Here is a 14099-nt window from a genome sequence, read left to right as displayed (position 1 = left end):
CCTTAGGATCATCCCTAGGATGATGAAAGTAATTCAGAATATGCTGCACAAATCCTTAATGACTCTGCTTTATTAAATCACAGTTATTTTAGCAGTACTTTTTTTTGTTTTTTGAAGAAAGGGGGTATGTTCTTTTCCCAAGCAGACAGGGACTCCAGGTAGCCTTTATCCTGGCAGGTGGGATGTATCTTGTTTGAGCAGCACTCTGAGCTGCACCTTTATCTTCCTGCTGTGGACATAGTGTAATAAATGATGGTACACTAGATAGCTGTAGTGCTTGAAATAAGCACTGCAGTAAAATTTCTACAGCACAGAGCTCTGGAAAGGGGGTTATTGGACACAGGGCAGCATCTCTGCCCTGTGCATCTCTGTTGCATCTCTACACTGGCACCTTCCAGTTTTTGTTTTTCTCTCAGAGTAAGAAATACATTTTTAAGGGAGAACTGAGATTCCATCAAATAGTTTGAATTTAGCAACAAAGCCCTACATTTGTAACATCCTCTCAATGAGAAGCTGAAAGGATCTGGTAAATCTTGTGCAAATTAATTTGTAAAATTGCAATGACTGTGACAAGTGTGCTGAAGCAGACAGAAAATGAACAAGGGGCCACCTTATGTCCAAATAGCAAAAGATTATAAATAGAATAACCTTCTATCAAACAACAGCTCTGTGTTTTCTGTGTTTACAAAAGGTAAAGCTGTGCTCTCTTGCTAGGAGATGAACCTAAACAAAGAAAAGATAATTCACTAATGGTGTGGTTGTTTTCTTTTTCTTTCCCAAGGTTTGGATCACCCACACAGCCTGTCTTACAAACTGGAACTGGGATCAGACCAGGAGATCCCATCTGACTGGTACCCATTTGCTACTGTCCAGTTTGTTGTCCATGACACCTGTGCCTCAGGAACAGAAGTGAAGTCCCTGGGCATAGAGAGCGACATGCAGCCCCAGAAACACGTGGTGCAGAAAGCTTTTTACAGCTGCCAGGTATTCTCAGAGCTATGCTTTCCATGTTTTCCTCCTCTTCTCCCTCCCTGCTCCCCCATGCAGTACTTCAAAAGCATATTTGCTTTGTATTCGAAACATATCTTGCATGTACTTTTGATAATGACTTTGAGCAAAAGAATCATTAAATAATAATTCCTTGTCTGATCAAAGATGAGACTGAAAAATAGAACTGTGAATGCAGCTTTTTTTCTTTTTTCCCTCATTTGAGCTATTTTTGGAAGTAGTGGTTTTGAAATCTGTTTGGTCTGGAAATATTTTGATTTTGTGTCAAAGCTTTTTTTCATGCTGTTGCTGCAGTTCACACTTTCCGTGTCCAATTATTTGCTAACTCTACCTGCTGTTTTTTGCTTTCTACCTGCAGGTTGAAATTGAAAAGAAGTGGATTAGGCTTGATGGAGAAGACCCAGATAAGGCTGGCAACTGCCTAATGCAATGAAAGAGGACAGGAGGCACTGTCACAGGATATTAGTAGGAATCAATTTCCATAGGAAATTCTATTGTTAGAAGAAGGGCAGTGACCTAGTTTAGGGTAAACACGGTCATTGAATTTTTTTCTAGTGCTTATGGGTTTGAGTCTGCAAATCAGTGCTCATTGGACTGGCCTGCATTCAAGTAAATTTCCTGTCATGGGAGTCCTGGTATGAGCAAGGTCTCCTTGTCAGAGGAGCAGGATGTGAGCACTTCTCTGACTGATTTTAATGTATTGTTTTCCTGTTGTGTGACTGGGCAATGATCTCATTCTCCCTACTGAAACCTAATGGCACTACTCAAAAGGTTCATGTCACTTGGGCATGTAATATTTGCTAATAAAAACTTCCAGAGTGCTCATGATCTATCAGCAACTGTGTAAGGTCCAGAAGGACCAATTAGATTTTTTAGTGCTGTTTGAAAACTAAAGTCCCTCATGTTTTGGCTCTCCTTGATGTGTGTAGAACAAGTCCAAATAATATTCTCAACAAGAGCCTTAATTAATGAGTTGGAAATTGGGTGATTTCATTGGGAAAAAAGGGTCCTCTGCATAATAATACTCTTTATTCTTCTGTGGCTGCAACTGTTCCCTCCTCAGCACTTTTTAGGTTCACTCAAAGTAATCTCTTGGGCAAAAAACCCCATATGGCAGATGTGATTGAAGTTTCTGTGCCAGCATTACAGTTCCTTTTCACTGCTGCAGCAAGTGAGATAAGGGGTGGATTCTCAATGAGTGTAAATCAGTCCAGGGCCCTTTCATCTGATGAGGCTTGGAGAATTTACACCAGAGGAGGTTCCCCCCCACAAACTGGAGAAAATACTGCTTGCTGCTGTTTGCTCTGTGTCTCCTTTAGGATGCAAGCTCCAGATGTTGGTATGGAAACTGCAGGAGCTGTGGCTTTGAGTAACTTTTAAGACATGCATGGAAAGGGAGATGTTTTCATGCTCCTGGCTCTAAAGGCATTTTCCATGGGGAAGTAATGCAGGAATGGACTGTCACAAGAGACATGAAACTGTGATGCTTCATCAGGCAGCCTGAGCTACTAATCACCAATGTCAATGTGTTAATTGTGTTTTCCACAAACAATTGGCCTTTAGGGAAAGGTTTTAATACTTCCCTTCAAACCATTATCCCCTTTGCCATTTTCTGCAGGCTGTAATTCCATGTCTGAAACAATATAATAAATTTTAAAAATGCCCATGATACTCTTTTTTTTTTTTTTTTCTTTTGGGCTGCAGTTTTCCTAAAATTAGCCTTACTTCAAACTAAAATTAGTGGAGAACAAAAATATAGGAATGCACTGCCTCACTTTATATTCTGTATAGCTTGTAACTGTTTATATGAACACTGTGTAAAACTACAGATAAATGGTATTCCCCAAAAGTAGAAATATGTGGGATATACACAGAGAAAATTACCAGTCTGAGGAAACAGAAGACCATAATATGAACCTAGTTCATCACAATAAACTTTTCCCCCCATCCAGAAGCTGAGAATGAAATGGGTAATAGATTCTACAGTAAGTCGTGAGGGCAGGTTTTTTATGGGTATTGCATTGCCAAAGCCCCAAATAGACTATTATGGTATTTGGGCTTCTCTATATATCCCTTTTTATTAGCAGATTATATTGTTATAAATCTAAGCAAGCGTTGGACTATAGCACTGATCTAAATGTGTCTCAGCTGTTGCCTCCTCTGTCTGTGTTTTGACTTGAGAAGCCATTAGCACCTTCAAGTCATGTTTGGTGTGTTTTATTAATATTTAATTTTGGTTTATATTCTGCTCAGCTGAACTAAGGGGCACAGTGTTGCCACTAGGGCAAGGTGTTTATACTTGGTGACACGGCAAGCTCTGCAGTTTGCTGAAGTCCATGGCTGTACTACAGCTACAATATTTATTAACCTCTTTGCTCAGTGAGGTAGAGGAAGCAAAATATGCATTGCAATTACCTGCAGTTACCTTTGTCTGGGGCTGACTTGTTTTGGTTGGCATTAAACAGCTAATTCAGTAAGCCTGTTAGCAGTGGTTGCTCTCCAGAGCCTGTCTCACCCAGCTGGCCCCCATCTTTCTGTTTTTAAGCAGGAGGAACTTGAATATCTCCATTCCATCTCTCTTTCATCTTAGGATCTCCATTCACAGCACTCACCTCCTGGGCACTGGGTACCTGGTGGTGTTACAGTCCCTGCAGAAGCTTTGGCTGCTCTTATGCTCTCAGGTGTCTGCTGTGTCTCAGGATGTGTTTGAGGAGCCTGGGTAGTGTTCACCCTTCAAGATATGAGCTACTGTTTGCAGTGAGTGGCTTAAATAATAAATGACCACCTTATAAGTCACCATTCCTGCTAGAGAGTTGTATTAAAGTGTTATGGTGCAAATGATCATTCAGACTTACTGAACTCAATAGCATAAAAGGGTCAAGCCACAGCTTTATTTGTGTTGCAAACCCCTGGATTTTCATTTGAGGCTTGCAAGACTCGTGATTAACTTTAATCAGAGTTGGATCAGGATAACAGGGAATTAACTCCACAGAAATACTGCGACACTGAAAGAAAGTTACTCTGTTTAATACATGGCTTTCAGTTTAAACTGACAATTAGTGCAGCCTAAGATTGAATAATTGCCCTGTTCAGTCTCACACTGAAGTTCATATGCCTTGATGTCAGAATATTTAAAAATAGGCTGCAGTTTAATGAGAGAAAATTTGGGTTGTCTGACATGTTTCCCCGCCATCAAATTCCAACTTCCTATTATACTGCAACATGCCAAACCAGAAATAACCAGGCTTCTCCTTTCTTCTGTGTTGTCTTGAGCATAACTTACTGACCAAATATTCTTAACTTTAAGACTCATTGCTAACATTTCCCAAGAACGTTAGCTGCAGTTTTCTTAAAATTAGCCTTACTACTGATAGTATCAGCAGCCGATACTGATCAAACATACGGGCTCTGAATTCTTTAGGCTACAAGTAGTCTAATTGTAATTTTGGGAAGGACAATGGAGATGAGGAACAGTTGCTATAAGCTGTTGTGATGCACAAGCAGTGTCCAGCTAGCAGTAGGACTGGAGCTTTAAATAACCCATGAGGTGTTGGCATCATGTGGGGAGCCAGGTTTCACACGTGTCTGATCTCTGCCTCCCGCAGCGAGCGCCTGCAGCCACTGAAATGCTTCCAACTGCCTGGGTCACTTCAGATGCTGACATTTCACTAACATTTACTTCAGAGCAGTGTTTAGATGTTATCTGTGTTTCCTTCACAAAGGACCAGGAGGGTTTGGGAGATTTTATATTTAAAACAGAAATCAATGAGAACAACTATTTTTATAGTGTGTTTGCCTTACTTACAAAGTGTTGTATTTGCTGAAACCGACAAAGTTTATCTTTGCATTCATCTTTCTCATACTAATTATATTACTCCAGGTAAATGGTACTTGATGTAATTTTGGATTCAAACACCCATTGAAGACATTGGAAGTCTTTTAACTGATAAAATAAGATCTTCATCAAAGTCTCTAAGAATAAAAGAGAGACAAAAAAAAAAGAAGAAAGGAATAGTGGTAATGGTCTGTAGATTGATTTTTATGTCAGTAAGTAAGAACCCTGCAATGCTTGCTTATTCCAACCAGAAGAGAGCACAAAGTGTAAGAAAAGAGGTGTTACTGCATGCCACAGCTGAAGCTTTGCAGAGATGGGGAACAATGGTTCTGTTGCCCCTGGGTAGAATCTCTGAAGAAATGAGGATGATGATGCACTCCATTGAGCTTGATACCAAGCCACTGTCATCCTTATGCTCCTGGCTTTGTTTTCCTCTAGATTCTGTATGAATTGTCCAAAAGTATTTTACATCTGAACACATGTTTTCACATGTTACTTTTGGTTGTGTTTATTTTTCCTGGCAGACTTCTTTGCTGCAGTATTGGTGTCCATACTCCTATTTTGCATTTATTTGTCTTTTTGTTACTTAACACAGTAACTAACTGCTGCAGTTAGTAGTTCTTAGCAATAATTTTGATAACTCTGAAGCAGTGCTGTTACTTCTAATGGAAACTATAATTTTATTTGGGTCTTTTGTCAGTATAAGTGCAAAGAGATCATGCTGATAATCTTGTAATAACATTTTGTAGATTGCATATTGATTAAAAAAATAAAGTTGTATTTCAAACTAGCAGTTTCTTGTCGCCTTACTGGAAATGTATCAAGCTAGTTTTGCAATTACTGTAATTAACTGGTTGATCTTGATCATCAGGTATTGCAGCTCATCAGAAAGAGCAGTTCTAGTCTGTGAGTGGGGAATATCACTCAGAAAAGGCTGGTAGCAGAGAGCTCAGGGATGCACTAGATTACATTTATCACAGAACATTTAAGGTGGAAGGGGCCTTGCAGATCATCCAGTTCCAATCCCCCTGCCATGCATAGGGACAATTTTCCCTACATCATGTTGTGCAATGTCCCAGCCAACCATGAACACTTCCAGGGCTGGGGCATCCACAGCTTCTCTGGGCAACCTGTGCCAGCGCCTCACCACCCTCCCAGTAAAGAATTTCTTGCTTACATCTAATCCAAACCTGCCCTCTTTCAATTTACAAGATTCTTCCTTGTCCTAGCGCTAATTGCTCTTGTCACAACTTTTTGTAGCCCCCTTTAGGTGCTGTAAGGTCTCCCTGGATCCTTTTTCTCCTGCAGGGGAAACAGCCCCAGCTCTCCCAGCCTGTCCTCACAGGAGAGCTGCTCCAGCCCTCTGAGCACCTCCATGGCCACACTCTGGACTCACTCCAGCAGCTCTCTGTCTTGTGTTGGGGCTCCCAGAGCTGGATCCAGTACTCTGGGGGCTTCTCACAATGATTTATGGCAGACCCTTTTCTGCTTTATTTCCTAGCAGTACTAACCCAAAGAATGCTGTGGTTTTTCCTGTTGAGTGCTCCCTCTGGTCTCTCTGGGGTATTTGAATATAATGTAGTGACAACTGTTTAAGACTTTCACAAATTTTCAAAGTCTGTTCTGTTACTAGGGAAACAGTGAGACCTCTGTGGGGAAATATGGGAATGAGGCAAGAGGTTTATGAGGCAGCATTCAAAGAATGGGCTTAAAGAATAAAATGACTGTGCCACTTGTCCTGTGCTTCAGTGTCTGTAGCAAAACAATCAGCTATTCTGGGAACCACAGGGAAATTGAGTTAACATCCATTTTCACTTCAGTGCTGTGCTGTCCTTCAGTGAGCACCTGCAAATGGAAAGCAGGTATCCAGCGAAAGTATGGTGCCCTTAAAGAGCTTAAACATTGTGCAATGTTTAAAAGTATCAGCGAACAAGATGATTCAGGGACATGAAAAAAAGGAAATGGGAAATTGCTAGAATATAAGTAAAAACATGAAAATATTTATTTTGGGACAGCTTCCTAGTATTTGCAATGCCTTGTATGTGCTATTTTATAGGACTATTCTTTCCTTAGCAATAAAACCAGTAATTTTTTTACAATAACAAGCATAACATGTTGTAAGTGGTGCTCTTTCTCCCTGCTGAAGCCTCACTAATAAAAAGAAAAGAAAAGCATTGGCTCAACATTCTGCTTTGCCATCCCAAATCCCAGGGTGATTAGGTATTTCTGGCTGTGAGTGGGTACAATCCAGTATTACTTGGCACTGTCATGGCCTTTTTGGTTTAATTGAGGATGACCTTCATTTCCATTCCCACTTCCATTTCCCAGGGGAAAAGGTCGGAAGCAGGGATGTGCTGGGAGTCGAGGAGATGCGTGGGGAGTGACCAGCAGCGGGGGTAAGAGAAAGGAATCAGGGAGCGAGCCGGGAGCTGGCAGGAGAAGGCAGCAAGCAGAGTGTGTTTGCACAGAGCAGTCTCTAAGGAGAACTGATGCCTCTCCAACTCACGTTGAAAAATTTACCAAGGAAAGGGACTGAAAGACAGAAAAGTGCGGGGGAACCCATGCAGAGAAGCGCTTTCGAGGGAAGGTATTGAGAACAAAGTTGGGAATGGCTGTGGGTGGCAGGGTGGGGAAAAGAAGTGAATGATCTCCTGGGGGGGGAGGAGGAGCTGGAGCAGCTGGAGAAGGAGCAGGGGTAGGGGCAGAGCCACTGCAGGCATGGCAGGTGGCTGTGAGGCTGATGGGGGGCACAGGGACGGTTCTCCACTCGAGCAGAGTAGTCCTTTTCCTACCTCTCGGGGTCGGGATTGAAGGCACTTGAGGCGATAGTTCGTGTTCAGACTCAGGTGTTTATTATTTCTTATCAATGTTACAGTCTCATAGCAGTGAGTTCTACAGTCCTTCATTAGCAAGCCACAAAATGGCAAACAATCTCTTGTTACAAGGTCTTTTAAGGCTAAACTATCCAATTAAAAAATGACACCTAAATTATTTTCACTTAGCCCAGTAACTGATCCCTCGAAATTCGCACTGCGAATTTTTCTGTCCAATTACAAAATACCAGCCAAATCTGTGAAGAAGGAAGAAGAAGGTAAAGAAGAACAACCTGTCTCTGCCCTAAAACCTCCATCTTGCATCATATTTATTACTATATTCTAAAACTCCAAACTTCAAAAAACTTGCCTTCAAGTGCCTTCAAGTTTTCCACTCTGTGATATTACACACCTCTAGCCAACCACACCCCCATAATGCCAGTGCTATCAATCAATTTTGGAAGCTTGCTCCACAGCCTCAGGTCAAATGCAGTGCTCTCCTGGGGGTCAGAGCCTGTCTGTACTGAAAGTCTAAAATTCTCAGTATCCAGAACTCCAAGAGGGGCCCTGCTTTGATACAGTGCATCCTGCCACTGTGCTCCAAGCAGAACTCAAGGTCTGGAGCATCCCTGTTTCACACCTGCACCCCTCTCAGCAGTGCTGTCCTGTCCTCAGGACAGTCTTGCTCGTGCCACGGAAAGGACAAGGTCAGTGCTGTAAGGAATGCAATGAAAATATCAAACAAAACCCAGCAATGAAGAAGGGAGGATTTAAAGCAAGAATTTAGGCATTAGCCTGGTGATATCCAGAGGTGAGCTACCACTGTAACCTTCTTGGACTTCCATCTGGGAACGGACCTTCATGTGTCATCTGCAGCATGGAGCGGATGTCACTGTCTAAATGGAAGTAATGACACCGGGATTTAGACTCCATCTGAAATGAAGGGAACCAACCACTGCCTGAACAGAAATGGGAAAAGGCTGTTTTAGCCCATGTAGATTCATTACTGAATCTCTTTGATGCTAATTATGTGATTATAATGTCAAAATGGGAGTGCAGAAAATCTGCTCTGGGTAGGTCTACTCAAAAGTGGAGCTGGGGGTGAAAAGAAAAAAAAACCAAAATGGAAAGGTGTGTACAGTTCTGTATTAGGACAGCAGGAGCCCCTCCTTGTTTTCTCAGAAAAGGAAGCTCAGGGATATTACCTTTAGCAAATACTGGGGTCCTCATATAAATGCTTCCCACAGCCAGTGTGACAATGAAGGTTACTCTGCATACATCTGAGTTGTTCTTTAGCAGAGTTAAATTGGTATTAATGAGGCAGTAAGAAGGACAGCCTGACTGCTTAGCTGTGCTTCAGCCTGTCTCTCAAACTCACTTGCTGGGTGATTTCAGTGGTTGCTTGGTGCTGCAAATTCCACTGCTGCTGCAAAGGCCTGATGCAGTCACTCAGCTTTATTCCTCTTGAAATTACCAAATCCAAACGTAGGCAGAGCAAACTGGCCTTGACCAAAATGTGCTGCTCTGCTCTTATTTAACTTCACACTAAAACTGCTGGACTTCTGCAATCGTCTGCTCAGCAATGAACTTCCAGCAGCCAATTTAAATAAGGAGAAATGATGTTACTAGGCATTTATTCTCCCATTGCACCCTGCCTCTGTGTGGTTCTGCACCCCCTGGAAGCTAATCCCTCCCCACAGGAAACAGGGAGCCAGGAGCAGATGAGTGGCAATTACAGACAGGTGAGGAAGGGGTGAGATTTTTATCCACTGATGAAGAAGGGCAAAATCAGATGGCAGGGAAAGGACTTAAAGAGCCATGAAGGTAAAAACAATGGACAAAAGAGGAGGGAGCTGAACTGTGGCTTTTTTAGGATGCAGGTGAGGAGGTTGGGGTCTCACTGGGAAAAAAATGCACATCTGTACATCATACCCAGGGCAAGAAAGCAGATAGCAAAGGAGGTGAGGGAACTCGGGCTGAGCACTGAGCCTGAAACCAGCAGGATTGTGACAATAACAAGCACAGTGAAATGACCCCTCCCCACCCCAGGTGGCTGCTCTTTCCCTTTGAGGCTTTCTGTCCACATAAGGCATATGTATCAGGGTGAGTATTTGGGGGAGGAAAGGCTTGTTTCATCCTTAATTAGGCTTACTGATACTACACAAGTCTTTGGGCTTATTGAGGAGCTGAGATATACAGTACTATTCAGTATATTCAATCCATCAGACTGCCATTTTTATATAGCAGTTTGTACAGGTCAGAGCCCTTCATAAACCACCCAATGTCCTGAAAATTTGTCATTACATTGAATTAAGGGAGAGCTCTTTCTATAGTTCTGATAAAGTGGCTTAAATCAGGTAAAAAAAAAAAAAAAGAGAGGCTCTTGAAGAAACAGGAGTCACACATGATAAATGAAAAAGGAAGAAATCATAGGTCCCACTATTATCTGTCTCAGAACTCTGAGGGAAATGATGGAGCTTGTAACAAAATCACGCTGTTAATAAAATTGATTATGAGGCTGGAGTGCCATATATCTATGAGTCAACAGCTGAAAACAAAGGGAACACATTAGAGGATATCTTTAAAATGAAATTACACCTCTGCTCATGTCATGTTATCTCCATGAGGACTGCCTGGATTCTGCAGCCAGTTCCTGCTGAGAATGATTGCCTTTACTTGGAAAGAAAAGGCAAGATGGTGTTTGTATAATATGCCTTGAGGAAGAATTGTGCAGCCCTGCAGTTGTGTGGCCGTGTTCCTCTCCAGCAGCAATGCTGGATTTAAACAGGAGAGGGCATTCATGACCAAGCATCTGAGTGTGCTGAGGATTCTCCGTTTCTTAGAGGGAAGACATTTGAAAATGGTAACATTTTTTAAAAATGATTAATAAAGGCTTATCATCCAAAAATAAATCTTCTCTAGACATCATGTACCAAAAGGAGTATAAATAATTACAAATTAAAACCTGTCTAGTAAAGGAATGTTTGAGGTGCCCTTAAGCAGCACTATCCCAAAGGCAGAAAAAACCCCTGAAAAATCAGGAGGGTTTGAACAGTATCTTAATATTTTCTTTTCTAAAACTATGGTGAGCTCTTAAAGACACTTCAATGGAGAGAGCTGGACTGGAAGCTGAACCAAGACTGATGAAACCCCAATGCTGCTCCTGGGTGCCATCTGTGAGCTTGGGCAAGATATTTGGTGGGTCTGTGCCTCAATTTCTTCTCTTAAAAGTGGGATTAAATGTTAAAAACTTCTCTAAGCATGAAAATGACAACACTGTTGGCAGGACATGGATAGTAGCTTAAGCTCACCACATCAAAGCTAGCCAGTCAGTATGAGTAATGCTAGTCACAGATATTTTTATATTTTCCCCTTGTTGAGAAATGACTGAATTTTTTCTGTGCATACCAGACTTTCTCACACTGTTCAGCTGAGAGAGCTTGGATGAAAAGACACCTTCCCTAGGAATTTGTAAAAGAAATGATATAAGGTGTGTTGCTAGGCCACAGATGAAAACAGAAGAGTCTTGGTTAGCAGGAAGTGCCCTCTGCATCCTCCCTGTGCAGCTTGGAAAGGTGTATTCCCATTCCTACTTTATCCTCAGTGGTATCTGTGCACTATAGGTAGGTTTATCTGCTGTCCTAGCATGAAGGGAGCTGACATGACCTAGTGACAGGCCAGGTCAATTATTCACAATCCAGAGGGTATTATTTAGCACAGATGGGGGATGCCCACAGTGCCTTGTGGGAATGCAAATACAGACACATGCTGTCCACCTCAGGTAAGGATAATCTGCTTTGGTCTGCAAATTTTCCTGTGGACATTGGCAAAGCCACCTGACCACCATCTGAGACAGCTGAGCAGTCCTTTGGTACCAAACTCCACAGCTCTCCTTCTTTTGGAAGTTAGGTGTTCAAACGGCTCTGATTCTAAGGCACTTTGTAAACCCTGAGATAAACAGAGGGAGGTAGGAAGCAGGGAGCTCATTTATGAATCCTCTCCCTGCACTTGCACCTTTCTAGAAGCCGTGATCAGTGTGCTGGCAGGGTGATGGCTCTGGGCCAGGTCTGGCTGCCTGATGAGGAGGTGGCAGCCAGCTGCAGGATCCCCATCTGCGACCTTCAGGGCCCAGCAAGAGCCTCAAGGCTGCAGCTCCTTCCTGCTATCTCTGCTGACATGACAGGAAAAAAAGTCAGGAGAAGAATAAGGACACTTTTGGTATGCACTGGCCCAGGCAGTTTCAAATGAGCATTGTGCTTTAGGAAAAAATATGGTTTATTATTTAAGTTATTCTGTAAGCAAAGCAACATGGCTTGCCTTTTCCTCACAATGATGGAGGGCATGCAGAACAGCTGAATATGCAACTGCTGTTTAATTCAAGACTTAAGCAGTGTCATTAAACATATTTTCTTGCCGAGAAAAATTACTTCAATAGCAAATTGCATTTGTCTCACTTGTGAAAACACAGCTTATTAAGGGTGTTGCTTCTTCTATTTTGTAGGTGTTAGTCTGGCTATTTAATTAAGGGTCTGACAGTATTTTCATTAAAATATTTTCGTTTTTCAGGATGTGTAAGCCTTAAAAATTAAAGCTTAATGGGTGAGTCTCCTTTTCCTAAGCCAAACAGCACTGTAACTACATAGGTACCTAAAAAATGAAAAACAAAGGAAAATGAAAGGAAAAATAGATTATATTTCTAGGTTCTCAGAAACCTCAGGGCAACACCGACCGAAGGTGCATGAAGACCTAAGTATATATTCCCCTGCACATATGAAATTAATGAACATTTTTCCAGATTAGTAACTGCTAAATTAGTAGATCTCTGCATTAACATATGAACAGATTGCTGCAAATGTAAGCAATAATTGAGTAGTTGTAGCAGATTGCTGCTGCTTAACTGCAATGCTTAGCTTCAGCTCTCCCTGTTTAGGAGGTAATCACGACTTCAGGGTTTATTAGAGCAAAAATGACACGCGTTTGCAGCCAGCTCTGCTGGGTGCATTCCCACCCCAGGTAAATCCTGGGTGATGCTCCAGGCTGCACCTTGGAGCCCAGACCAGACAGTGGCGGCTCGCCCTGAGTTTTAGGGTCTGCTGCGGAGGGGAACGTATGTGGCCCGAAGTTTAGAATCCGACTAGCTGAGGGCGAAAGGCCGACGCCCCTCTGCAATTCCTGGCCAGCACCCTTCCGGCGTCTGATGGCCTCGGGCTGTGCTGGCTGCGGACTGGCGTACCTCGCTGGTATAGGAGAGGAACGGAACTGACCATTTCCTGGGGGTTAAACATCGGTTTATTGACGGTGATGCCGCATCCAAACACCGGGAAACCATCCGGGAAAAAGTTTTTTCACAGGGGGTGAAAACAGGATTATAAAGCAAGGGGGTGGGTACAGACAGAGCCAATCAGGAAAGGTGAGGGGATGAACTTCACAGAACTGACACTCCATGGAGACCAATAATCAAAAGGTAAAGGAGGTGTCCTGGGACCCCAGCCAACCACCATCTCTAGAGAGGAGAAGGTTCTCGAAACCTGGGAGGAGGAAGGGAGTGATTGACTGGACAGGGAGGAAACAACTTTCACTTATAAGGGAAACCAGGGGAGGAGCAAATACATATCGGCAACTATGAATAGCAGTTGCTATAGCAACTTAGCTGACAGGCTAGCAGTGGCGGGAAATACTGGGGGAAACGAAACCATTTTACACATAATAGGGGAGAACAATACATAAATTGGGGGAATAACACAAGAAACTTAACAACACACTACCACAGTCTGCCTTTAGCACGATGTCCCTGTTATGAATAAGAAGCTTGACTAGGCCAATATTCAAGCAGCAATCAATTTATTAATTAATATGGTAAAATATGAGCAATACGTGCTGGGTACGGTGAGGGAAGTTTTCCCTCCACAACTGCACACTGATAGTTGAGGCTTACAGGTAATTATAGGGATACGCATAAGCTTTCTCAGCAGCTTCTATTCCAATTGTTTTTACATCACAATTCTATACACTATTGTGATTTAATTTTTCTCAGGATATGTCCCAAAAGGAGTATCCCCAGATGGTGGTGGTCCGGTGTCTGGTTTATCTCGGCTGTTTGAGGGGCCTGGAAAGGCCCGGGGTGGCCTTGGGGCAGCCCGCGTATCGAAGGACGAGAAGAGGCTTCAGTTCTTCTTTCTGGTTTTATGTTTATTAATTGTTTATCTAAAAGATGTTCTTTCTGCCGAACAGAGATCTGCTCAGCAGTCAGCCATGGGCACACTGTCTCTGCCCTCCCGGGCAGCCACGTATCTTTATACTTTTTGTTACGTATACAATATTTATCATTTTTCTCCAATACCATCTATTCTTATAACTTGGTGTACTCTTAGTAATAACCAATCCAAAAATGCCACCGTGGCCAAAGAAGATGGAGGAGAAGAGGAAGAAGAAGGAGGGCAGGA

General features: G+C 42.6%; 1 protein-coding gene across 1 annotated transcript in view; it reads left to right on the top strand.

The window, feature by feature from the left end:
* The window catches only part of STON1 (stonin 1), a 46432-nt gene that overhangs the window by 18621 nt on the left and 13712 nt on the right, over positions 1–14099 (top strand). Inside the window, exon 3 of the mRNA XM_074538584.1 lies at positions 782–984. Coding sequence (XP_074394685.1) covers positions 782–984 — 203 coding nt within the window. The remainder of the gene's footprint in view (positions 1–781; positions 985–14099) is intronic.

Source organism: Zonotrichia albicollis, chromosome 3 (assembly GCF_047830755.1).
Source record: "Zonotrichia albicollis isolate bZonAlb1 chromosome 3, bZonAlb1.hap1, whole genome shotgun sequence".
Classification (NCBI taxonomy): domain Eukaryota; kingdom Metazoa; phylum Chordata; class Aves; order Passeriformes; family Passerellidae; genus Zonotrichia; species Zonotrichia albicollis.
This window is presented reverse-complemented; position numbering and strand designations above follow the sequence as displayed.